Here is a 27705-nt window from a genome sequence, read left to right as displayed (position 1 = left end):
AACACTTTGGGAAGCTGAGGTGGAGGGATTGCTTAAGGCCAGGAGTTGGAGACTAGCCTGGGCAACAAAAAAATTTTTTTTTAAATATCAGCGGGGCATGGTGGTATGCAGCTGTAGTCCTAGCTACTCAGGAAGCTGAGGCAGGAGGATTGCTTGAGTCCAGGAAATCGAGGCTGCAGTGAGCTATGACTGTGCCACTTCATTCTCCAGCCTGGGCAACAGAGCAAAACCCTGTTTCCAAAGGAAAAAGAAAAGAATTTTCATAACAGTGAAATATTAACTGCTTAAGTGTCTAATAATAATAGATTGATTAAATAAAGTATGAGACATCCATACAGTGAAATACTATTCAGTACATATGATGTAGAAGAATATTTGATGATACAAAAAGATATTCGTAATAGACCATTAAGCAAAAGTAGCCAGTTACAAACCATATGTACTGTGTGTGTATGTTTTAAAAGTTACTAGAATTTCAGATTACCTTCATTTTAAAATAATAATTTGCCTTGAAACAAATTGGAGGACTTTTATAGAATAAGCTACTTACAGAGCATGATATATACACCTTAAAATTTTCCTCAAATATATTATCACTCCAAGAATATGTACTAGAACATACATGATACTCATAATTTATCCTCCATTTTTTTATCTTCTCCATATCCCATATCCTCAAGGCAGTCATTTTCCATGAAATATTTTGAGATCTGGTTAGGTTCTATCCCAAAAGGGACTTACTGTTTTCATTTTAATCCTCTGTAGAAACACTAGCTTATGATTATCTAGAAGGATAGGGAATATGATAAACCTGGCTCTCCATAAATAATTTAAAATTCCATTGGGGAAAGTAACCTCAACATTATCTTCCAACAACAGTTCTGTTGCCAGAACTGTTAAATGAAGATAATTATTAATTGATTTTAAGTTTTCCCCTAGTTTTACTCTGCTGTGTCAGAGTTATGAATGATTCCAATCCAGAACATACATGGAACATATGCCATGAACAGAGCCCACATGTTTGAAGCAGAGTTTTTAAAAAGAGAAAGATAAACATCTTTCTAAAGTTCTTATAATCAAAATGAGAGCCAGATAAACATAGAAGCAAAAAATACACTTTTAAAAGTTACTCAAAATAAATATAAATTAGCATAGGCTAACGGCATAAAAGTGCTTAGAGACTAGGATAATATTTGAGGAAATGACTAATGAAGGAAATGATTCATATTCTTATAAGCAAATTAGTGTAATATAAGAGTAGGATTTTGGGACACTTAAGAACAACAGAGTGGAATCCTTTCTGATTCATTCAGGGTACTTTGAGAGATTAAACACTCAGGCGTATTAAAGAGAATCAGTAGGTATCATCTGCTAATGCTTTCCAAACCCATTTAACAGTTTTCTCTACTTAAAAGAGGAGTTCAAAAATATTAGGTAGTATTGGTTTAGTAATTGATAGCAAACAGAGTTACAATAGAAAATAAGGAATGAAAGGGAAGGCGAGCCCTTTAGGAGGCCAGGCAAGAGGGTAGCTTGAGGCCAGGAGTTTGACCCCACCTGGCCAACACAGTGAGACCCTATCTCTACAAAATAATCTTTTTGTTTGTTTGTTTTTTAATTAGCTGGGTGTGGTAGTGTGTGCCTGTAATCCCAGCTACTTGGGAGGCTGAGGCAGGAGGATTGCTTTAGCCCAGGAGTTTGAGGCTGCAGTGAGCTATGATTGCACCACTGCACTCCAGCCTGGGCAGCAGAGAGAGAAGCTGTCCCCTCAACCTCCTCCAACAACAAAAAAAAAGGTAAGGGTAAAGGAAAACAGAAAATACAGGCAATCCTAGTCCTCAGTAATAGCTTTATATATGACACTAAAGTGAACTTGTGCAAAGGATTTTCACTGATTATAATCATAAGATTAAGGGAAAATAATACAAACCACTGATAGGTTAGAGGTTGGAAATTGGGAACCAGATATATAAACTAGAGTAATGGAAACATTTGACAGTGGGATTACGGAAATGGGCTTTTGGTGAAGGTACCAGGTGAGAACCTTGTATCATTTCCATCACTTAGTTACTGTATGCGTTTAGACAGGTTACTTAACATGCTTTAATCCTTACACTTTCAATGTCTGTAATTTCATAATAATAATGCTTGCTAAGAGGATATTTAGAAGGATTTTAATAAGACAAATTGTATAGAGCACTTAACATAGGGACTGATACACAGTTAACATTAAAGAAATATTAGCCATCATGATCATTATTATTGATTTTTTTTTTTTTTTTTGGAGACAGTCTCGCTCTGTCGACCAGGCTGGAGTGCAGTGGTATGATCTCAGCTCCCTGCAAGCTCTGCTTCCCAGATTCAAGCGATTCTCCTGCCTCAGCCTCCCAAGTAGCTGGAATTACAGGTGCCCCCCACCATGCCCGGATAATTTTTTATATTTTTAGTAGAGATGGTGTTTCACTATGTTAGCCAGGATGGTCTTGATCTCCGGATCTCGTGACCCACCTGCCTTGGCCTCCCAAAGTGATAGGATTACAGACGTGAGCCACCACGCCCAGCCATTATTGTTGTTGTTAACAAGAATGTATTTGCTCAGCAACCACTGACTGAGTTTAAGCTCCATGTGAGACATTCTGTCAATGGTATAGAAAAAATCAGTAAGACATAGACACTGCCTTCAAGGAGCTTACTATCTATGCCAGCTGGTAGAGGAAGCAAACACATATGACCAATTATAAAGCAGTAAAATATATAGTTTGTATGAGAAGGACTTTTAAGGCTGAAATAATAGAAAACAATATCTGTCTCCCCTGTGGCACTGTCAGAAGCAAAATACTAATCCTGTACTGCAATGCTTAGATTCTTTTCTAAAATTATTTTTTAGGCCGGGCACAGTGGCTCACGCCTGTAATCCCAACACTTTGGGAGGCTGAGGCAGGTGGATCACTTGAGGTCAGGAGTTTGAGACCAGCCTGGCCAACCTGGTGATACCCCATCTCTACTAAAAATACAAAAATTAGCTGGGCATGGTGGTGGGCACCTGTAATCGCAGCTACTCGGGAGGCTGAGGCAGGATAATCACTTGAACCCGGGAGGCAGAGGTTGCAGTGAGCTGAGATTACGCCATTGCACTCCAGCCCGAGAGACAGAGTGAGACTCCATATAAAAAAAAAAAAAAAAAAATATATATATATGTAAAATGGAGGAGTAACACACACAGAGTGAACAGATCTTTTATGTATAGCTCAGTGATTATTTACATGCATAACTACCACTCAGATCAAAATTAGTACTTTTCCAGGATTCTAGAAAATTCCCTTTTACCCTTTCCTAGTCGATACCTCCCCCAGAGCTAACCACTATTCTGATTCCTTCACCAACAGATAAATTGTCTGCTTTGAGCTTCATGTAAATGGAATTACACAGTTAATGCTTAAGTTCTTATCTGGGCAGAAAAGGGGGTTAAGAACAGGACCAAGGTAATCAATTTCTAAATAATGAAAGTTTTGCAAATGAATGTGTGTTTGCCTATATCTCCAAATCAGATAATCCTACTACAGCTATGTAAAAATCCTGGTGAGAATAAGAAGGAAGCTAAAACATGATAATAAAGGTGACGGGGTTATAACCAATTAGAAAATACTATAAGAAATATCAATTAGACCAGCACAGCGGCTCACACCTGTAATCCTGGCACTTTGGGAGGCTGAGGTGGGAGGATCACTTGAGGCTAGAAGTTTGAGACCAGCCTGGGCAACATAGTGAGACCCTGACTCTACATAAAATTTAAAAATAGCCAGGCATGGTGGTGCATGCTTGTAACTACTTGGGAGGCTGAGGTAGAAGGATCACTTGAGCCCAGGAGTTGGAGGCTGCAAGGAGCTATGATCACACCACTGCAGTCCAGTCTGGGCAGCAGAGTGAAAATGTGCTCTAAAAATAAAAATAAAAATATCAATTAGGCTGGGCACAGTGGCTCATACCTATAATCTCAGCACTTTGGGAGGCAAAGGTAGGAGGATCACTTGAGACCAGGAGTTCAGGACCTGCCTGGACAACATAGTGAGACTGTGCCTCTACAAAAAAATATAGTGTGCACCTATAGTCCCAGCCACTCAGGAGATTGAGGTGGGAGGATCACTTGAGCCTAGGAGTTGGAGGCTACAGTGAGCCTCCACTGTTTACACCACTGATTACTCCGCTGATCACACCACTGCACTCCAGCCAGGGTGACAGAGAAACACCTTGTCTCTAAAAATAGAAATGAAAAATAAAGGCCGGGCGCGGTGGCTCAAGCCTGTAATCCCAGCACTTTAATCCCAGCACTTTGGGAGGCCGAGACGGGTGGATCACGAGTTCAGGAGATCGAGACCATCCTGGCTAACACTGTGAAACCCCATCTCTACTAAAAAAATACAAAAAAACTAGCCGGGCGAGGTAGCGGGCACCTGTAGTCCCAGCTACTCGGGAGGCTGAGGCAGGAGAATGGCGGGAACCCGGGAGGCGGAGCTTGCAGTGAGCTGAGACCCGGCCACAGCACTCCAGCCTGGGCGACAGAGCGAGACTCCGTCTAAAAAAAAAAAAAAAAAAGAAAAAGAAAAATCTATTTGAAGTCACAGATTCTCCCATGAGCAGTGGTCAGCCGAACCAACTGGAGAGGAGAGCTAGAGGAAACTGGAAGGGTGATCTGGGGACATCTCTCTCCTAAACCAGTCTAAAGAACTTTGCCACCAGTGGGGCAGAGGCTGCCTGGGATTGGGGGACTTGTGAAAAAAAACTAAAGATTAAAAGCCTCTCACTGCAGACTGACTCGGCCTGTTCATGCTTTTTTGGGATTCACTTTGTCCAGTCTTAGAAATGTGCTGGACAAAGGAGGTGGGTGGGAGGGATATGCCCACAGCCTAAGGAAACAACCAGTTAAAATGTTTACAGCAATCTTACATTTTTCCCTTTGTTCAGGTTACTACTGTGGGATTGTGATGATCGAAGCTATAGCTACTACGTTGAGGTTTCTACCAACCAGCAACAGTGGACCATGGTTGCTGACAGAACTAAAGTCTCCTGCAAGTAAGTTGTGTCTTTTCAGGAATGTATTCCTATTGAAAAGACAGTGTTCCCAGTGGATTGGGAGGCTCCAAAGAAGAGTCATAGAATCACCAAATTACATTCTTACTTGGAGATTGAAAACACACTCCAGTGATCTTCTCTTCAGTTTTGACTATTAAATACTTATATGAAATTTACTTGATGTCACCAAATACTTACATGAAATTTACTTGATGTTCTCTATTCTGTGGTGTGAATTTGACTCACACTTTTGAAAATGGCATGTGTGCCTAAATAGGGGAAAAAAGGATACTTTCCTTATGCAATCCTCTCTCAGAACCCCTCCGCTCCACCCTGCCACAGCACCCACCACACACCACACTTTTTTTTTTAATACTTCAAGTTCTAGGTACATGTGCACAACGTGCAGGTTTGATACATACATATACATGTGCCATGTTGGTTTGCTGCACCCATCAACTTGTCATTTACATTAGGTATTTCTCCTAATGCTATCCCTCCCGCAGCCTCCCACCCCCCAACAGGCCCCAGTATGTGATGTTCCCTTCCCTGTGTCCAAGTGTTCTCACTGTTCAACTCCCACCTATGAGTGAGAACATTTTTTAGGATTGTTTTCTTCCTTAGAGAACTTTGCTGAAGCAATATATACTTTAGTAGTTATTATGGAGCTCTATCCTATTCCCCACACTCATAGCATTCTCAGGGCTAGCGTCACTGTTTATTTATCTCATCTCGTTGTTAACTATGCTGTTACTCAAAGTAAGGAAAGCCTTGTACCTTATTTCTCCACATGCAGACAGAGGCATTTAATGCATATGGCACTGGGGCTATTTGGACTTGTCTGCTTGCAGCAGAAGATAGGAAGAAGTCTGCGAGTTCTGAGCAGCCTAGAATCATGGTACATGAAAAGAGCTCAGTGCCTCTTTGTGTCGAGCCAGAATCTCTAAGAGGCAAGGTGGAGCAAATGCATTTCTCTTTTTCTTTTCTTTTTTAAATCGAGATATAATTCACATACCATAAAATTTACCCTTTTAAAGTGTACAATTGAGTGGTTTTTAGTATATTCACAGTGTTGTGCAACCACCACTGCTATCTAATATTCCAGAACATTTTCATCACCCCAAAAAGAAACATTTTCTCCATTAGCAGTCACTCCCCATTTCCCTCCAACTCTCCCAGCCCCAGCATCCAATAATCTACTTTCTGTCTTTTCTTTATGGATTTGCATACTCTGGACATTTCATATAAATGGAATTGTATAGTATGTGACCTTTTGTTCCTTGCTTCTTTCACTTAGCATAATGTTTTCAAGGTTCATCTGTGTTGTAGCATATATCCGAATTTCATTTTTTATGGCTGAATAGTATTCCATTGTATGCATATACCACATTTGTTTATCCATTCTTCAGCTGATAAACATTTGAATGGTTTCCACTTCTTGGCTATTATGAATAATGCTGCTATGAACATTCCTGTACAAGTTTTTATGTGAACATATATTTTCGATTCCTTTGGGTCTATATCTGAGAGTAGAATTGCTGGGTCATGGGATAACTGCGTTTAACTTTTTGAGGAACTGCCAAAATTTTTCACAGCAGCTGCACCATTTTACCTTCCCGCCATCAATGTTTGAGGGTTCTAATTTTTCCACATTCTCACAAGTACTTGCTATTGCCCATCTTTTTGACCATAGCCATCCTAGTGGGGATGAAGTAGCATATCATTATGGTTTTCATGTGCATTTCCCTCATGGCTAATGATGTTGAGCATCTTTTCATGTGCTTACTTGGGGTGGGGGCAGGGTCTCACTCTGTTGCCCAGACTGGAGTGCAGTGGTACGATCAAGGCTCACTGTACCCTCAAACTCCTGGGCTCAAGTGATCTTCCCCTCAGTCTCCCAGGCAGCTGGGACTATAGCTGCGTGCCACTGTGCCCAGCTAATTTTTTTTTTTTTTTTTTTTTTGTGGAGACAGCACCTTACCATGTTGCCTAGGCTGGGCCAAGATTTCTTAACAGTATTAATGATGACTTGTTTAATGCAGTGTCTGACACCATCACCATTATTATTTTTAGTAATTATCAGCATATATATATGTTGGTTAGGTTAACTCTTGCTACTGTAACAAATAAGCTTTAGTATTTCGGTGACTTAACACAATAGTTTATTTCTGTCATGGGACAGCCCGTGTGTGTGTTCATAGTTAAGTGATTTTCCCAGAAGTGACTGAGGAACCCAGGCAGCTTCTTTCTTGTGGTTCTGCCATCTAGTTCCTCCTCAGCATCAGCCACATTTAGCTGGCAGGAGAAAGAATAGAGAGGGTACACCTAGTTCTGAAAAGCCGTGCTTTACGGGTAGCATACATGACTTCCACTAACATGCCACTGAGATAAACTAGTCACATTGCCATACTAGATGCTGATATGGCTGGGAAATGTAGTCAGTTCCTGGTTGGGTAGCCACTTCCCAGTGGAGCACAGATCTTGTTACCATCTCAGCCTCTTCTTCCAGAAGCAGAGCTAAGTTTTAAATCCAGGTTCTTGCCACTATACCACATTGCCTCTTGGGACTCAAAACACTGCTAAAGAAGACTGTACCAAGCTAGATGATGAAAAGGGGGAAACAAAGTGGTTAATTTATCCCAAGCTCCTGGAACCCTTTTTATAAAATAGAAGAGCCTCCACGGCCCATGAACAACTATGCATTTGTCTTCCCAGAGTCTTTGCTAATTGGGTCCACAGCTCCCAGACCAGACCTTGTACTTCCTCAAAGCTTGTCATCTTGTACGTGTCTTACCCACCACGGGTCTCTTTTGTCACTTATTGTTGTAAACTGGATTCCTCTTCTCTTTTATGTCCCTCTGTTAAAGGTTGACATGGTTTGGCTCTGTGTCCCCACCCAAATCTCATCTCGAATTATAATCCCCACGTGTCGAGGGAGGGACCTGTGATCCCCATGTGTTAAGGGAGGTGACTGGATCATGGGGGCAGTTTCCCCCATGCTGTCCCCATGATAGTGAGTGAGTTCTCATGAGATCTGATGGTGTTAGAAGTGTTTGGAAGTTCTTCACTCTTCTCTCTCCTGCTGCCTTGTGAAAAAGGTGCTTGCCTCCCCTTCACCTTCTGCCATGATTGTAAGTTTCCTGACGCCTCTCCAGCCATGTGAAAATGTGAGTCAGTTAAAGCTGTTTGCTTATAAGTTACTCAGTCTCAGATATTTCTATATAGTAGTGTGAAAACAGACTAACACAAAGGTGCCATACAATGTGGGTGTTTTGTTGTTGTTGTTGTTGTTGTTGTTTTTTGAGACGGAGTCTCACTCTGTCACTCAGACTGGAGTGCAATGGTGTGATCTCAGCTCACTGGAACTTCTGCCTCCCAGGTTCAAGTGATTCTCCTGCCTCAGCCTCCCGAGTAGCTGGGATTACAGGTGTGTGCCACTGTGCCAGGTTAATTTTTGTATTTTAGTAGAGACGGGGTTTCACCACATTGGCCAGGCCAGTCTTGAACTCCTGACCTCAGGTGATCCGTCCACCTTGGCCTCCCATAGTGCTGGGATTACAGGCATGAGCCACCGCGCCCAGCCCAGTGTGGGTTTTTAACAAGAGCCAATTAACTAACTATTGATCAGGTACATGTCATATTCATTTTGTATTTAGTTAAATGGGGACTTTTTTGGTTTCAAAGTCTTGTTCACTCATTAGATCCTCTTCTAGTAGCTTTGCATTAAATTATCAACATATTTTTCTCTTTTTAAATTTTTTTTATTGGTGGATTTAAATAATTTATATGTTTTTAACTTTGTATTTTAGCACTTAGATGCGATAGCAGTGTTTTATAAATTATTAAATAAATAATACATTAGAAGAAGAGAAATAGTAGTAAGAAGGCAAATGCCTGTTAACCCTGTAAGAATTATTGGAACCAGAGGTTATGATTTTATGTTTGTAAGCGTTACTTGAATGTATTGTACCTCCCTTTTTCAAGTTAGGCCTTAAGAAATGTAGAAGATATGTAAATGATAAAAGGCAAAAGGTTTTTCCTTTTAACTAATATGCTACAGAGCAGACCTCAAGAGAGGATTCTGTTAGTTTCAAGAATTGTAGTCTGCTCTTTATTGAAATAGAGTACGTGAGTTTATAAATGAAATTATATGGAGTTTTCAAAGATCATAGCTCCACCTCTTGATAGCATTCTACCTAGTAAATAAATCAAAACATAGATATTTGCTGTCCTCTGAAAAATCCCTGGGGAATGAGATTCTCCAATGTCTCTATTAGTTTCTCTGCTCCAGGAGTGGGATATTTTCCTTCATAGTAGCTCTCCTAAGTCTCTTGGTTTGTTTTCAGGATAAGCAGTTATTTTCTATTATAGATAACTCTGTTTTTATAGTGACTAATTTTTTAAAATTACATTTTACTCCTCTTTCTTCATACAATCTAATCCTGTACCCTGTGACCTGTACCCTTTATTTTAAAAGCTCTCACTTTTTTTTTTTTTTTTTTTTTTTTGGAGACAGAGTCTTACTCTGTCACCCAAGTTGGGGTGCAGTGGCGTAATCTTGGCTCAATGCAGCCTCCGCCTCCTGGATTCAAGTGATTCTCTGGCCTCAGCCTCCCAAGTAGTTGGGATTACAAGCACATGCTACCATGGCTGGCTTATTTTGTGCATTTTTAGTAGAGATAGGGTTTCACAATGTTGGCCAGGCTGGTCTTGAACTCCTGACCTCAGGTGATCCACTCACCTTGGCCTCCCAAAGTTCAGGCATGAACCACCGCACCTGGCTGAAATATTTTTATAGTCAAGAAGTTTTAAAAACTGAAAAAATGGTTGAAAGCAGACTGGCCGCAGTGGCGAACACCTGTAATCCCAGCACTTTGGGCAGCTAAGATGGGCGAAAGCCCATCTTTTAAAAAAAAAAAAAATTCACACCTCTTTTCTTAACAACTTTACTAACTCCTTGATATAAAACAAATGAGAAATTTAGCTCATTTAACCATCCCTCATTTTTGTTAGTTATGTTTTTTAGTTCTGTTAGTATTTATCTTTTGCAATTAAATAATATACTTAAACCTCTATTATTATAATAATTTTTTTTTTTTTTTTGAGGCAGAGTCTCGCTTTGTCGCCTAGGCTGGAGTGCAGTGGCGTGATCTTGGCTCACTGCAAGCTCCGCCTCCTGGGTTCCCGCCATTCTCCTGCCTCAGCCTCCCGAGTAGCTGGGACTACAGGCGCCCACCACCATGCCCGGCTAATTTTTTGTATTTTTAGTAGAGATGGGGTTTCACTGTGTTAGCCAGGATGGTCTCGATTTCCTGACCTCGTGATCCGCCCGCCTCAGCCTCCCAAAGTGCTGGGATTACAGGCGTGAGCCACCGTACCCGGCTAAACCTCTATTATTATTATTATTTTTTCTGAGACATAGTCTCTCTCTGTCACCCAGGCTGGAGTGCAATGACGTGGTCTCAGCTCACTGCAACCTGTGCCTCCTGGGGTCAAGTGATTCTCCTGCCTCAGCCTTCTGAGTAGCTGAGATTACAGGGGCACACCACCACACCTGGCTAATTTTTGTAGTTTTAGCAGAGGGGTTTCACCAACGGGATTTCACCACATTGATCAGGCTGGTCTCGAACTCCTGACCTTGTGATCCACCCGCCTTGGCCTCCCAGAGTGCTGGGATTACCGGCGTGAGCCACCGCGCCCGGCCTAAACCTCTATTTTTTGATCCATCAGTTATAAACAATATTTCTTGACTCTTTACTACATTGATGAAGAAATTGCCACCCACTACATTTCCCTCTATTTTTCCCTTTCTACTTCTTATCTTCTGTTAGCTGCTTTACTATATTGACATTGTGATACTTATTTTTTGTTCTGTAACTTATAGTTAAATCATCTATGTGTTAACTATAAATTGATCCTGAAAAGGGAAAAGCACTAAGATCTCATTATAATATAATGATTATATAAACATTGTTCATGACAGATCTAGTAATTGGTTGGATCTAGAGTTAGGAAAATGTTATTCTATGTCAGTAAACTTGTTCCCCTGTTCTGATGAAGCAGATTAGATTTCCTTACAAGTGCTCAAAATTATTCCACATTTTAAGTAGCTTCCTGTTAGACAGCTTTTTGTTTTCTGGAAGTTTCTGATTAGTTTTTTCCTGTTGCAGAAACTTCTGAAGCATACTGTTTGTTCATTGGTTGATTTTGAACAGATTGTTTATGTCTGCGATCCTAAAATTTCTTCTTTCCTATCATTGGTAACACTGTTTCCTCAATTTCATTTTCTTTTTGTGGAATGTAGGTAAATGGTTTAAAAAAAAAAAAAAAAAAAACCCTTTCCCTTTGCTTGAGATATTGACCTTGGGCCTCTGTTAGTTTTCTAGACCTGTCCCCCTGAAAACCTGATTGTAGTGGAATGTCTGCGGCGTTATAAGCAACATTGCTTATGATTTTAAAAATTACCCCTGAAATGGTACATTGCATGTGGCCTGGGAGAACTGTAAATATCTGGTCAGAAACTATAGATCCTTGTGCTTCCCTGAGTGCAGAGACTTTTGTAATTGGGCTTATTCCTTGCGATTCTGGGATCTGTGCTTATGGAGCTGTCACAAGAAGTATTAGTTTCTATTTGGAATGTGAGGCTTCTAAGCCAGAGCAGCTCCACAGTCACCGGTTGTTGAGTCTTTTTTTTTCCTTGAGTCTTATATACTCTCTTTTTTTTTTTTTTCTTGATTCTTAATGCTCTTATTTGAGCTGTCACCTGCAGGCCAAAAAGAATAGCCCCCAGACGGTTGTGTTGACTGCTACAAAGACTGCCGAAGGGAAGAAATACCTGGTGCTGTGCTGGGAGCTTGCTGTGTTTCCCGTTCTGTCTCCTAGGTGAATCTGAAGCCAATTATGGCTTGTTTGGGTCTGTTGAGCCTGAACATTTAGTTTAAAAGATTGCTATAATCCCAGCACTTTGGGAGGCTGAGGCAGGAGGATTGTTTGAGGCCAGGAGTTCAAGACCAGCCCCAGCAACATAGTGAGACCCTGTCTCTACTAAATAAATAAAATGTGGAAAAAAAAAAAAAAAAAAAAGCTAGATATCATGGCACACACCTGTAGTTGCGGCTACTTAGGAGGCTGTGGAGGGAGGATTGCTGAAGCCCAGGAGTTCGAGGTTATAGTGAGCTAAGATCACACTACTATGCTCCAACCTGGGTGACAAAACAAAACCCTGTCTCAAACAAACAAAGAAAGAAGATCACTCATGGCCATTGCACAGAATAAATCTATGGGTAATTTTTTTTCAGAAAAGGGAAATAGAATACAAATTTTCAGAACCCCAGCATATCTGAATCATAGTATGACTGGGTATAGAATTCAGTTTTTTTCAGAAGTCTAACAGCTTGGATTTATTGCTATCTAGTATCTAATGTTGCAGATGAGAAATCTGATGTCAATCTGATTCATATTCTTTGTAGTAATTTATTTTTCTCTATAGAAGCCTTTAGGATCTTCTCTTCACCCCTGGTAGTCTCAAATTTCACAATGACATGGCTGGATGTGGGTCATTTGTCATTATCCTGCTCAGTTTGCTTCGGTATGGAAATCTGCCCAGTTCTCCTCGATTTATAAATAAGTAATATTTCATGTGCATATCATTTTCTCAAAATTCACCAAAATTTTTCATTTACTGATGTCCTCTCCAATTTGCAACCTTTTTGAATGTATTCTCTTTGCATTTCTTTGGTAGCATGTCAGTGGTTTCCAGGAAGGGAGAGGGAACTGTGCCTACGATGTCAGCCATCTTGGACCTGAAGTCCCAAAATCACTGTGGCATGGGCTGCCTTGTAGTCAGCTATCAATAGTCCCCAGTGACCCCAAGTCATTTTCCTTACCTTTCATGTGCTTGGCTGTGCCTCTGCCATGTTATATAGCTGTCTTGTTTCCTGCCAGTGTACTCCCTCACATATTGACCTCATTTGCATTCATTTTTTAAACAATTTCTTTGTTTTGTCATGGTCCTATTGGATAGTAATTCTGTCTGCCAAAGTATTAGTGACCCCAGCCATCATCTATCCAAAACTGTGCCCTTCCCAAACATTTTGGCAAATACAAACGATTAGATAAAAAGAATTAGGTAGTGAAAATTTTTTTTCCACTGGGGAATTCTATAGTCCTAATATGGAACTACCTAGTCTTTCTAGCTTTTAGATTCTAATTTTATCACAGACTTTCTATATCCTGCCAGATTTACCATCTAAATTCCCTTCTGAATAAACTTTTCCCCCATTCTAGGTGTTTATTAAAAATGATGCTGCAAAGAGTTTTTTTAATAACTTAAGGAAATCCATAAGTAAGCTGTTTTAAAAGCAGTGTACAAAATTATAGAAGTATTATCATAAATAGGAAGAATTATGGAAGAAGAAAACCAAAAGGAAATATGCCAAAATATTAATAATGGTTGACCTGTATAGGGGATTGTGGGAATTATTTCTAATTTTCAACATTTTTCTGACCAATTTACATGTATTTCTTTTAAAATCTAAAAACACTTTATTTGAAAAAAAATGGTTTTTTTTGCTAGAGCCATAAGTGTTTTATAGATGCTTGTCCTTGCCATTATTTGAGTAGCAGATGCTGGCAGAGTGGCATGGTTTATTCGCTGCCAGCAGTAAATCAACAAAATTAAGTGCTATACATAGCAATATCCCAGCGGCTCTTCAGAACCTTGCCATTTAGCCCAAGCACGAGTTGTGCTTCCCCGGAAAGGACACTCCAGCCACATTTTCCTTATGCTTCTCTCCATGGGCTCCTTAAAGCCCACTTCTCCAAGAGTACTTTCTTCTGCCTTTCCCCAGGACACCCAAAGTTCATTCCCATCTGAGTTTGCCCTCTCAAAGGGCCCTGGCCTACTTGGGAGGTTGGAGCACCTCCTTGGAGCAGGCAATCTCTACAGCATCCTAATGTTGGGAAGTTTCTCCCCTGTGCCTTCCCTGAGAAGCACCTTGACTGTCTGTGTGCCACCTGGAAAGACCTGTGTGGAGCCGACCCGTCTGCTGCCGGGTCTCCAGCATGATTATATTCACATTCGAGAAGCACTGTATGTCCCCTTGCTAAATGCACTGCCGCTTAGTCCTGGGATCTGTCTCTGTATCTGCTATTTATTCTCTAGGAATCTTAGAAAGAGGAACATGTTTCTTCTTCTAAGTGCTGCAGTGGCTGAGGACAACAGGATAAATTAAAGGTGGAGAGTTATAGCCTCAGTAAATCTTCCAAAATATAGCAAGATTGAAAAATGATACATTTAAAACCTAGAGACAATTTACTTTGCCTGTGATTTTTTTTTTTTTCATCTTCTTTGCCATTGTTAGTGACAATGTTGAGAAAGGTTTGTTATTTGTTTTTTTGCCTGCTTTCTTTTTTAATCTAACACTTAACAAAAACTTTGGGGTGGTTCTAGGAGGTCACTGCTAACCATGTGATTTGGAGGTTTGTGTAAAGAACTTGATGTCACAAATAAGATGCAATAGAAAGACAGCAGGATATAAAGGAGGAAATGTCTTCCTCATTGATACTAATGATGATGAGACATAGTTCATAGTTGGGTGACATGTTAGTTTCCAACAAGATTGAAGCACTTGACTGTCGCGTAGATCCCATATTGGTAATAACAGACAGGGCTGTTGTCCTGAGATTTTTTCTGCCCTACAAGGTTGGAGGAGTGTGTTTGCTTGTTCCTTCGAGAAGTGTGAGCCAATTAATGAGCTCTGGTTGTGTAACTGTCACTTTTGAAATGCTCGATGAAGATTTTATTTTTCTCTTTTCATACTTAATTCATTTTTCTACATAGCATTTGACAGTAATGAAAAAAGCCAGTCATGTTCTTTTCTGTTTTTTTTTTCTTAAAGGGCAAACATTGGTGTTAATTTTGTCAAGAGTTTTAGAACTTGAACAATGAAGAAACATGTACCTGTAAGAGGAATGGTTTCAAAAAATGAAAAATGAAGAAAATAGCAGAATTTAGACAACACACACACACACACACACACACACACACACATATGCACACACGGCAAGTCTGACCCTAGGCAGATCCTTGTGTTAACGATGAGAGATCAGCAGGCTTGCCCTGTAGAAGTCATCTATATGTTAGGCCACACTTGGAGACACCGGTTACACTTGTTTATGGGGTTATGAAGTACCTAAAGCTGATGATTATTTTAGAATAGAAAATAGCAATAAGGAGTCAGCCAGTCATACCTGCACATTTAAAGGGAACTTATCTTTTGTATTGCAGGAAGTTTTTATTAAAAATTTACCCAAACATTGGGAGGCATGTGGAAAGTAGTTTTTGATGCTAAGTGTGTGAATTGCCTGAGTTCTAAATTTAGAGCGGTCAGCAGATCCTGTGGACCCCCAGTGGGAGGCTCCTCTCCACCCAGAACATTTGGAAGTTAAAGGAGCTAGAAGGAAATGAAGTCCACTTGGGTAGCAAATGATCAGGAAGAAAAATCTGAGAGCTCCCATTTCCCTCTTTCTTACTTAACCCAGGAGCCACGTTATTCTGTGAGGGTAATAATTTTTTCCATGCCTGTTAAAAAAAAAAAAAAATGAAACATAGCTCAATAAAACTTTCTCAGTGAGCTGTGTGAGCACACAAAATGTACATGGTCAGAAAGACTTTTTATTTTACTATGGACATAACTTTCTTATTAATATTATATTCCAAATGATTAAAAATAAATCAAGATCACATTAGTTCACCTACCATCATCACTCAGCTGTTCCACTCCACTCTACTGACTGACCTCCCCACATTCCCTCTGTGCCCTCCCATGAGTTTACTCACTATAGGCAGGTGGCACATTTCAAGCACAACTCTAGTATCGTCCTGCTTAGGACCCTGCACTGCTTCCTGCTGCTCTCTGAATCAAGACCAGAATTCTTTGTGTGGCCTAGAGTGCCCTACACAATCTGGCCCCCCGCCTCTCCATACTCCCCCTGCATCCCTCTCCCTGTTCCCATCTCCCTGGCATCCTCTGTTTTCCCACCATCCATCATGCTCTGTCCTCCCACAGAGCCTTTGCATATGCCATGCTGGCCTCTGTCTGGAGCCCACCCTCTGCCCTTTGTCTCATTAACCACCCCCACTTATCCTTTTCTTCTCAGCTCAAGGGCCACTTTTCAGGAAAGTTTGCCCGACCACCCATCTTGATCAAATCACTGTGTTATCCCCTCTTATAAAACCAAGCTACTTTTTTTCATAGCCCTTGTTGCCGTTTGCAATTCCCCATTCCGTAGCATGGCTGTTAAGTTACTGTTCTTCTCCACCAGAAGGTAAGCTCCAGGAGAGCAGGGATTTGGTGTTTTACTCACTCTTTGATCCATAGTAGTAGCCTAGCAAGGACCTAACACTTGTAGGGGTCAGTATGTACTTGATCTGAATGAATAGAAGCATGCATGCCATTGCTCTGTCTCCAGTCATGTATGCATGTTGGTTTCGTTTGTCTTGTTACTGTCTGGAGGTATCATTGTCACAAAGCCCAATCAGGACGTTTGTCCATTCCAGCTCAGATGCTGTCACATGAGGCAAGGAAGAGTTTATGGGAGAGAATAACAGTTGCCCCTGATGATATAGTCCTTGTAAACTACACATGTGTCTTCCTAACTTCTCTGTATTAACCCATTATTGATCTGTCATCCTTGGCTCATTTATAGCATTATTCCACAAGTTTTAATTCAGTATTGCCAGAGGCTCAGTTTTCTTTGGTTTTTACATATATCATTGCCCCTCACGTTAATGACTTGGATCCCCTAGTAACAGTTTATCACTTCAAGTTGGTTACTGGCTGGAAGTCCATTACCTTTATTTTTAACCACTCATAGAGAGAGTAAAGTTTATTTTTATGGAGGGGCCAAGTGCTTTTAAAACTCTTTGCCAGCTGTGCCCCTTTCAATTCAGAAATTGATTTGATTTAAAATCCCGAGTTTGTCTGGTTAATGTTTCAGTTGCTTCTCTGGATTTTTAGAGTAAAATGTTAAAAAAAAAAAAAAAAAGCCCAGCCTTAAACTCTGAAGAGGGACTCTAAACTGCTTGCCAGAGCATCACATGTACCTCTCCCAGCAGGAAAGAGTCTGTTCAATAGAACAGACCTCACTCTGGAATCCTAGAGCTCGCTGTACCTCTCATGGTCTCAGGATGGCTGCAGAGGGTCCAGCCCACCACCACCCAGTGAGGTGCTCAGTCAGCAACCTTACCATGACAAAGCCTTGATTAACCCCTTCCCTGAAATGGGCAGTACAGACAAGGGACCTGCTGCACATAATCTGTCAGTCACATAATCCCAAGGTAGGTAAGCAAACGGAGCAGCAGATACCACAGTAACAGTCAGCATGGGCATCTGCAAAAACAGGAAAGTAGAGCCTATTTATTGGTCAGTGAATAAAGATAACAGAAAGGAAAGGCATGGGAGTTTCGATCTTACCTTCTTAAAATGACCTGCCTCAGTTTACTAAATTGTAATCAGAAGTCAGCAGCCAGCCTCTGGATCTAATGAGAAGGCTCTGTTTTGGTAATTATGCCATGATTGATGCTTGCTCAGCTCTATCCTAGAGCACTAAGAGGCTCGTGTTTTCTTCCAGAGTTTAAAAAAGAAGGAAAAAGGCATTTTTATGAATTCAGGGGTCCAGCATGCACATAGAGTCACCATTTAGCTCGTTCTCTTGGCTTCAGCTGTCTCTTTCATTGATATTTTCCGTTGGCTCCTTCTAGAATGGTTTCTCAAACACAACTTGTCTCAAACTAAAGTCATCATTGTCATTCTCCATAAAGCAGATACACTCCTTTGGTGTCCCTGCTTTTGTTGTTGTAGCTCCCTTCCACTGGGCGTCACTTACCTCTTTGAGTCTTTCTTCTTTGCCCTACACAGTCAGTCAGGTGCTATATCCTTTCTGTTATATCCTTTCATCTTTTATTTCTATTCCCATTGCCTCCCTCCATATTCAGACCTTCATACTTCTTTCCTGGAGTATTTATGGTAGCTTCTAGTGAATTTCCCTCAATACTATTGCAGAGAATTTCTATACTCTACATCTGTTGCTGTTCTAGAGTCTAGAACACTATTGCTAGGTTGTCGTTGCTGTGATTCCTTAATCCCTGTACAGGGACCTTCAGTGATCTACTAAGGAAAGCCTCAGATCCTTACCTGGATCATCTTCTATCTCTACATGACCAGCTCTCCCTAAACATCTTGGTTTTAAATATTCTGCCTCCTGTTAAACCACATGTCCAGACTTCAAATATATAATTACCATATCTCTCTGACTCTAACCAGACTTTCTAACCTTTATCTCTGTAATTCTCTCTTTACAGTCCTTATATTCCTACTTTCCTTTCAGTCTGGCCTAATCACTACTGTTAAATGAGCCCATGCTTTAGGTCAGCTGATTATTTTTATTTCCTTTGGCTGATCTTCAGGTCTCCACCTATTCAGTGTTCCCTTGAAGACCCAGCCAAATGCTCTATGAGTTCTTCTTGATCTTTCTCCTCCCAAACACAGGTGATCGCTCCATTATGTGAATGTCCACTGTCATTGGCATGCATATAACTTGATACATTTACTGTTTCTTGGGTTTGTTTCAGAAAAGGGAAGAAATAAGGGCCTAGTCCAGGAGAAAGGTTACTTTTAACAATCTGGCCATTTTTCAAGGTACATTGGGATTTATCCCCTTGGAAGTATAGGACCAGCTTTTCCCAGAGTCATCTCTGTAGGTCTGTAATCAAATGCACAACTTTGATTCAGTCTAATATTTGTTCAGTGACCCTAGTGGGTAGAGGCTCATACTATTAATACATTGTGAAGGACAATTCTGAGGAGACAGGAAGACATTTCTTCTCTGAAGGAACTTGTAGGTTATACAGAACATTTGGGAACCACTTTGCATGTGTACACACATACATATGCACACACACAACGTAAAATACAAAACAAGATCCTAGAATCAAACGATACTATAACTGATAGAAGTACCTTGGAAATCGTAGTTCAAGCCTCCCATTTTACAGATGAGACAGCGGTCACAGGTGCCTTTCCCAAGTTCTCATCTAGTGGCAAGCCCTGGATTAGAACCCAGGTCTCCTGATTCTGAGTCCATTTTTCCCAGAATTTTGCATGGCCTATAAGACCACAGTAAACATACAAAATCAGATATATAAGTACTGTAAGTATATAAACATTATCAGAGTATGGGATGGAGTTAGGGAAATCCTTCTGAAAAGATGCATTTTGAGCCTGCCCATCTGCTACTGGCTCATGTTGTGGCTGCAATGACTGGTGACTTCCCAACCCAAGGAGCCTATAAACTTCAGATTTTAAAATCACATAAAGGTACAAGTCAAATATCCACCTTCCAGAGGTATGATGAAGACTACGGATTACAGAGAAATCCACCTTTATTTCTATATGATTTCCTATCTTGCTCTCACTACTACTTCCACAGAATATTAATTTGTCCAGCCTATTAGCTGTATCATAATTCATACTTTAAAATTGGTTTTAAAAGTATAGCTTCTACACCAGTGGTCAAATCTAGATTATCTAGGGGTTCATTATTCAGGTTGTAGAGTATATTAGCCTGTTTTTCTTCCCTTTTCCTTCCTATTGCCTACTTAAAAAAAAATAATTATGCTGTTCATTAGGCCATTTATTAGACTATTTCCTTCCATGAAAAGAGACTTGCATATGTGGTTTTTTTCCCTGTGTTTTAAGCCAAGCTCTATAAAGCATATTTTCCCCACAGTTGACATTTTCTTTTCACTATCCCTTGAAATGGAATGTAAGTGAATTTCACCATGGTGTTGTAAATTATGTACTGAGTATCAGTAATAAACATTTCTTACAAAGTTTTAAAGTATAGTTTCAAAGTGGTGATCATCTGGAATTGCACACATTTACCAGCTGCTTTGGAGGGAGTTTGCGAGTGCTTTGTGCTCATACACTTTTCACTTCTTTCTCCAAATTTATACAACAGTATGGAGCCCATGTAATAAACCTAAATGGAGTGAAAGAATGTTTGTATTCCTAGTAATGTGGCTTAGCAGTCTTGACCTGATGAGTGGTCATCTTGTTCGGCCTTCTACCTCCAGGCAATGTTGCACATTAAATTTGTCCCAGAGTTCGTGGTTTTCCTCAGATGAGGAAGACTGGATACTACCGCTGGCCTCCTCATCTCCGGTTCTCAGAGCTGTAGTGTAAATTTCTGCTGTTAGGTGATTCTCAGGCAAAGGAAGATAGCACATGTTGGTACTGCTCTATTAGAGGAGAGTAACTTGTTTATATTGTTCTTTTTTCCTTCCTGATTCTCTGGGGAGTTACTGAATTCTCTGTAGGATTTAGCAGTGGACATATAAGCTTAATAGAAATTCTGATGCTTGGGCTTTGAAATGTATAGTCTTTTCTCTAGGGTATGCTGAGGGTGGGAGAAGGAGGGGCTCCTGGAAACTTGTTGGTTTCACATTTCTGAGTCTTCAGAATTCATTTTTCCTAATTAAAATCAAAACCCAAATCTACATTAATCTAGTGTCAGGGTCATAGATTTAAACCAACAGGACTTCAGGGTTGGTGTTCTCAGAGCACCATTGAGTCCCTCATATCACAGCCTCTGCCTGTTTGAGGGTGAATCTAGTAGGCTAATTGAAAGCCCCAATTGCCCTGTGAAGACAGAGCCACAATAACATTAAGAAGTAATCAAGTTTTTAGTTAGACATGGCACGTACTGTGAATCTACAATTACAAATGCCTTCATTTTTGAATTTCTAGTCTGATTTTCAAATTTATACCTTCACATTGCTTTAATATGGTGTTCTTACATTAATATTAATTAACTTTATAAATTTCTGAGGAGATGAGAAGGGAACACAGAGCACAATTTTCTAAGCTTTTCATTTTGGGGATAGAACCACTGATATTTTCAGGCAGTATTTTCTTCTTTTGCTATTTCCTTAATTAAAATTATCATTCAACTACTATTGAATCATTTCCCTGCCAGGAACCCTAAACTGTAGGGCATGGGCTTATGTTAACTCAAAAGTCTGGTATTTATCTAGGCATTAATTTAGTGGACATATTTTGAGCCACTGCTTTAGGTCAGGCTCTGTGCTGGGCACTTCCCTCCTCTCATGGGCTCACTAATTAAGCCTTCCCAATTGGCTCAGGACCAGCTGAGACTAAGGGGCCTTGATCCAAATGCAAATAGAGGCATTTGTGGATTCTGACACATGTAGTTAGACCATCTCTTCTCTGAGTGACTCAGTAGGGATAACATTTATGGGAGTAGGCAGCATGCTAAATCTGGAAGCCTTGGTGGATACATGAAAATCACTCTTTCTCTCTTCAGCCTGCTGGAGGGAAGTTCAAGTGTGCCTTGAGCTCAGATCTTCCCAGAGATGGCAGGATAGCAGCCTGCACGCTCAGCCAGTCCACTCCTTTGTTACCTTTTGTATTGCCAACAATACCCTCGGCTATCGGGAGGCTTAGTAAATTGACCGTGTTTTGTTACACTCCTGTGCCAGTGCCAGGCTGCTCTTTCTGATAAGGTAAGTGTGACGTTCAGTTTGTGATGAGCACTTGCAGTTTCTGTAAATGTAATACTGTATAATAAGCAGTAATTTTCCACTGATCCTTGGTAACAGGAGGTTTCTGTTTGGCTTTTAGTGACAGCAAAAATGTAGGTGTTTTCTCCCTCCACCAATACGATGAATTTCCCAGAGGCATCTTTTTTCACTAGATAGATTATTAGCAAGTTGTTTCCTAAGCTTGACCAAAATGTGTAATGGTTAATCTTGCCTTTTTAAAGTCAAAGTCAAATATATTGGCTCTGAAGTAGCCATTTATAATAAAATGACTATATAGAGTCTTAAGCTCCTTTTAGCTGTCTCCTAGCTGTGCTTTTACTCGAGGGTTTGGTATCTTGAAGCTTAGCCCAATAGCTTGGGTGATAAAACTGCCACATCTCAAGTTATTGTTTTAAATTTCCTATAAGAGATTATATCTTTTTTTTTTTTTTTTTTTGAGACGGAATCTCGCTCTGTCACCAGGCTACAATGCAGTGGCACGATCTCAGCTCACTGCAACCTTCATGTCCCGGGTTCAAGCAGTTCTCCTGCCTCAACCTCCCGAGTAGCTGGGACTGCAGACGTGTGCCACCATACCCAGCTAATTTTTGTATTTTTAGTAGAGACGGGGTTTCACCATGTTGGTCAGGATGGTCTCGATCTTTTGACCTCGTGATCTGTCCACCTTGGCCTCCCAAAGTGCTGGGATTACAGGGATTATGGGTGTGAGCCACCACTCCTGGCCAAGAGATTACATCTGAAGTGTAAAGTGAACTTGCCCTAGATGACTTGGTGTCCTTCCCTGAGAGAGGAAGAGGGCCTTTTATGTTCTGTACTCTTCTCCTGAGTCCCACTCTGTTAAGATTGAATGGAGTAACCATACGAATGGACCCCTCCTCTCGGCCAAGGGCATTAAAAAGTTAGCCTGAAAAACTTGTTCAGACCATGATGGAAGTGGGGGTCGTACATGTCTCATTATACCCTCTTCCCTCTTAGAATTCAGGAAAAGGAGACCAGCATTAACATCAACACAGATCTCAAGTCTGATAAGAAACATTTATAGTCTGTTCTGTCTGAAGCCTACTACTTGGAGGCTTCACTTGCATGATAAAACCTTGGTCTCCACGAAGCATACATTCCTTTCTGTTGATAATAACTCTCAACCAATTGCCAATCAGAAAATTTTTAATGACCTGGAAGCACCTGTCCTTGAGTTGCCCTGCCCTTCCAGATGGAACCAATGTAAATCTTACATGTATTTGATTGATGTCTCATGTCTCCCTGAAATGTATAAAACTAGGCTGTGCCCCAGCTGACCACCTTGAGCACTTGTTCTCAGGACCTCCTGAGGGTTGTATCGCAGGCTGTTGGTCACTCATATTTGGCTCAGAATCAATTTCTTCAAATTTTTTGTTAAAAAAAGATTGAATGAGGTGCTTGCTGATTTTGTTTTGTTTTGTTTTGTTTTATAAGAGACAAAGTCCTGCTCTGTCACCTAGGCTTCCAACTCCTAGCCTCAGGCAATCCTCCTGCTTCCATCTCCCAAGTAGCTGGGACTATAGGCACATGCCACCATGCTCAACTAATATTTCTAATTTTTTTAAAAATAGAGACAGGGAGTCTCTTTATTGCCCAGGTTGGTCTCGAACTCCTGGCCTCAAGCAGTCCTCTTGCCTCAGCCTCCCAAAGTGCTGGGATTATAGGCATGAGCTACCATACCTGGCTGATTTTTTTTTTTTTTAACATTGGAAAATACCATTGAAAAGGAAACAGACAAATGCTTTACATTGTAACCCTCCCCACCTCTGTTTAAAGTCATCTGTTTATTTTTTCTTGACACTTGGAACACCATAAGATTCGGCACTTTTTTGTAAGGAATTAAGATTGTTTTTTCATCAGATTATCTTTTCTTCTTTCTGAGATATAGCTGGCATTATCTATTCACTCATTAGTTTCTGTAGGCATCTTGGTAACCATTTACTCCTGTCAGATGGCTTAAGCAAGACCAGAAATTGTTGATTTTGTGATATCATGTGATTTTATGAATCATGGTGATGGGAGCCCTAGTTCTTCCATGATCACTGGGAACTGCTGTTTATCTCCACACAGGTGGCCTTCCTGGTACTTTGGTGCATCTGACTTGCTAAAACCAGGATATTTGTGAATGGTGGCAACTAAGATGCAGGAGTTGTTTGAACTGACCTTACATTTAAGAAATTATTTTGCCCTTTTGGCACAAAAAGTTGGATTTGTTGATCAGAATGATAGATCCCCTCTGTATGTGGAACTCTGTGTGAAGTTAGGAAGAAAAGAAAAGATAGACTACTTGCCTGTAGTCTGATTTGAAAACAACATATACCTCAAAAAGACTCTCCAATACGCTGACTCTTCCTAAGTGTCACCTACAAAGCAAACTGAAGTTGAATGATTGTTTGCTTTCCGTGTCTGCTTCAAAATTTGTCCAAGTCACAGACAAGTGTGCAATTTATGAAGACAGAACTAAAAAGCAAGCGAGTTGCACCTTTATAGAGTTCAACTACTGAACAGTGAGGTGTAGGAGAAGTGTGTGTTTGGCCTGAGACCAGGCTTCCCCTGGGCCCCTTGTGCAGTGATGCTCAGGGAAAATGCATCCTGTCCATTTGGCACAGCCATCTCTCATCTCACAGTTCTTTGTTTCCCAGATCTGAACCTGGACACACCATTCAATGACTGTGGGTTTGGGGAGCTATTGTTTTCTTCCTCCCACTGTGCCTTCCATTGAAATGTTTATTCTGCGTGCAGAACTGAATCCACTCTGCACATGAAATGCACTGACCCAGGTGGAAGCAGATTTTTAATCAAATGTCATTAGAACAATCCATTTGCTACAGAAATCTCTGGAGTCCTCATATTACTGTGCCCACATTTTCCAGTTGTTTACTGGGATTTCATTTCTAGCCCAGCATGTTTCTTTGGGATTTACTTAGATTGGCTGAATTAAATTAGGATTGATAGTTCTTGTGACCCTTTTACTTAGGAATTTTATATGGAGATATCCCCCATTACAGACCTATGTGTGTTGGCTAACTGTCATAATCCAAATGAGAGTCTTTCTTTCAAAAGAGAAGTGGTTTCCCCTACACTGGATTTGTGCTTTATTCTTTAGCCTCTGTTAGGATGTTGGCTATTTGGATTTCAGGTTTAGGGGATGGTTTGAAATGATGTCACAGACCAGTAGTCTTTAGAAATGTCTAGGTCATATGATTTGTTAATTTTACTGCAAATGAAAGGTAAAGTGGGAAATGGGAGTGCTGGAGAACTGAGAATTGTATTTTCAGAGAGGACCTAAAATCTATATTAGTGTTGCTAGTTCCTGGTGTCCATTGTATTTAGAAAAAGGGATGAAGAGGAGAAAAGCACCTAAAAGAAGGTATAGAAAAGTAGTGTCAAAGTTGTTGCTGTTTTTATTTGAGACATTCCTTTCCTACATAAGAACATCTAATTTATGTTTTCTTGAAAAAATAAGAGTTCTGGCTGTAAAGAGATCCAGAGTCTCAGTTTCCTGACTGATGTTCTGTCCCATATGCAGCCCTGTTTTCCCAGCTGATAAAGCCAACCCTTTCTGCCTCGGGCCAGGGGTCTTTCATTGTCACTATGCCCAAGGGGTCTGTGGACGCAACTGTACTTCAGTAACATTGGTTTCTTTGTGTGTTCTATTTTATACATTTGAAAACATTCTGAGAAGGGATTCATGTGCTTCACAGAATGCCAGAGAGATCCCTGGCACAAAAAAGGGAAGATCCAGGGGTCAGCTGAATATTCACATGTGAAAACCTTTGAGTGAAGCAGACATTTCAGTGAAAATAGGAAGTGTCAGTTACACATATCTCTGTTATTGTGTCATTCCTTTACCTGATTTCTGTTGGTCTCCTGTGACCTTTTGCATCTGGTGTACACCCTACATCTGGGGCCATGAGCTGCTAAGATGAGCACGTCAAGCTCATCTTTGTTACTGACCCCTCCCTATGTTAAACCTTGAAATGTGGTGATCTCACTTGTTAAACTTCAGCCAGTGGTACTGGGAGCCAAATGGAGTTTGCAGCAAAACCTGAGCCCTCCTCACCAGCTCAGGCTTCAGAATCATTTCTCTCTTTGTAGCTTTGTTTGCACATCAGTCCTGAAGCTTTGTTCTAAAAGATTGGGTCTGGGAAATGTGACCACCCCCTTGGCTTTTCTTTAGCCCTTGCTCTGACCCTCCAATATTGATTACCTTCTCTCAAGACACCCATTTTACTGATAAGAAAATGTAGTATCTACCTGCAGGAAGCATATGCAGACCTTTCTTCACTCATTCAACCCATTTCTATCAAGTACCTACTATGAGTTCAGTACTGTGGCAGGCAAAAATCTGCCTGACCCCAAAATTAAAGAGCCCATGGTGACTGTCAGAGTGTAAAGTGCAGGCTTGCTGTGGAACAGGGGCTGCAAACCCCCTGTGGTTTAGCAATTACTGTGCACCCACTACGTACTAGAACTTAACTGGTGGAGGGCTCAGAGCCTGTCCCCAGGAGAAGTACAGGCTAATCGCTGGAATAAGGTGTGCATGTATGAAAGTGAAAATCTATATTGGAATTGTTTGTGTTTAATGTAAAATTATTTCAATCTTAGCCTTTATGCTAGGGATTATGTTCTTGGACTCTTTGCTAGTATCTTGCCACCAGCAAGAAAAGTGTGAGATATGGCAGCATCATCTGTACATGAGTGAAGTAAAAAAGGCAAAATAAAAATCCCTGGGCTGAAAATCAGGAGGCCTGGCTCTTAGCCATGGTTCTACTGCCGATTAGCCGAGCATCCTTGGACAAGGCGTTTACTCCCTCCGTGCCTCTGTCTCCACGTCTGTAAGATGTCATTCCTAAAACAAGGCCTGGTGCTGCACTCCAAGGGCTGTTTGTATTAAAATAATACCGTTTATTGTTATTTTATCAGTAAAAGTATATAATAGTTATGTAAGACATAAAATATAATGGATTTACTTTTAAAGTTTCTTCTACTGTGTGTTGCCTTGACAGATGTACAGACACCCACAGGCATGAATGCTATATGTATAAAATATATGTGTGAGCATTCAGCTCTTCCATATGGGGTCGAACCAACCCCTGTAACTGCTTCTCCCCACCTCCTTAGCCCTTTGAAACTGTCACTAACTGTCACATACCTGGGCCCAAGCAGCTGCAGCGTGATAGTTCCACCTCTAGAGCAAAGCCTGCACCCTCAGATATTCTTTGCAGAAAGTGAGAAAACAAAATAACAAACTGAAATATATTAAACACCTTGAGCTTCCTGGAGATGAAGGCTGTGACAGACATAGTTATACATTTGAAAGAAATAGAGTCATATAGAACAACAAATAGAGGTGCTGAAGCACAAGGTCAGATGAGTTTATATTTAAAGAAGGGTCAGGAAGTTAGTCTTTTCTTTCTAAAATCACAAGGTACATACCTCGTGACTGGAAGCCTTTTCCTAATGAAATATTAACATCCATTAGATGTTGGGTGTGCATTAAAAATGTCTCCACATTTGTATTTTTAGCATGGACACAGTGGTATCAGTTAAAATAATTAGCCCTTGCCTGTAATCTAAAAGCCTTATCTCTTTACTCTTACTTTTTTAGAAGGCAGATGTTTTAAAACTGATTTGAAAATCAAATTTGCCCTTCAGTGATTTCATTTGGAAGAAACAGAGAAGTAAACATTATAAAGAAGGCTTTTCAGTACATTATGCATGCAAATTGTGGCAGCCGAATTCAGGTTCACAAGTGGAGGTATATGCCTGTTCTGGTTGAGAAAGGTTGAGATGTTTAAATTAATACAAAGGTCATCAACCCTCAGATTGTGTTCTTCTGTCATTTGGTAGCAGGGCTCTTGCTTCCTGTTAAACTCTACCTGCCAAAAGGTAAGCACTGAAAGGCGCTGGCAGGCCAAGTAAGGCCACAGTCATAGTGCAGTGACTGTGTTGAAACTTCCAGGGTAGGCTGCTGCAGAGAACCTTGCTTT

The 27705-nt window shown here is 40.6% G+C and overlaps 1 protein-coding gene and 1 long non-coding RNA gene across 8 annotated transcripts in view; one reads left to right on the top strand and one right to left on the bottom strand.

The window, feature by feature from the left end:
- BTBD9 (BTB domain containing 9) overlaps positions 1-27705 on the top strand; it is a 480044-nt gene that overhangs the window by 383694 nt on the left and 68645 nt on the right. For all 6 annotated transcript variants that reach the window (XM_031667673.1, XM_031667674.1, XM_031667675.1 and 3 more), the window contains exon 9: positions 4963-5070. In XM_031667673.1, the coding sequence (XP_031523533.1) occupies positions 4963-5070 (108 nt within the window). The remainder of the gene's footprint in view (positions 1-4962; positions 5071-27705) is intronic.
- LOC110742985 lies at positions 192-26771 on the bottom strand. 2 transcript variants are annotated; one of them, XR_002521339.2, is made up of 4 exons: positions 26686-26771; positions 19092-19237; positions 5269-5339; positions 192-231 (listed from the first exon to the last, which is right to left on the bottom strand). It is a non-coding gene; the product is annotated as an uncharacterized LOC110742985 (long non-coding RNA). The 2 variants fall into 2 exon arrangements; XR_004184556.1 differs by lacking the exons at positions 192-231; positions 5269-5339 and adding an exon at positions 15571-15652.

Source organism: Papio anubis, chromosome 6 (assembly GCF_008728515.1).
Source record: "Papio anubis isolate 15944 chromosome 6, Panubis1.0, whole genome shotgun sequence".
NCBI classification, from domain to species: domain Eukaryota; kingdom Metazoa; phylum Chordata; class Mammalia; order Primates; family Cercopithecidae; genus Papio; species Papio anubis.
Note: the sequence above shows the minus strand (reverse complement) of the source record. Positions and strands in the feature narration are given on the sequence as shown.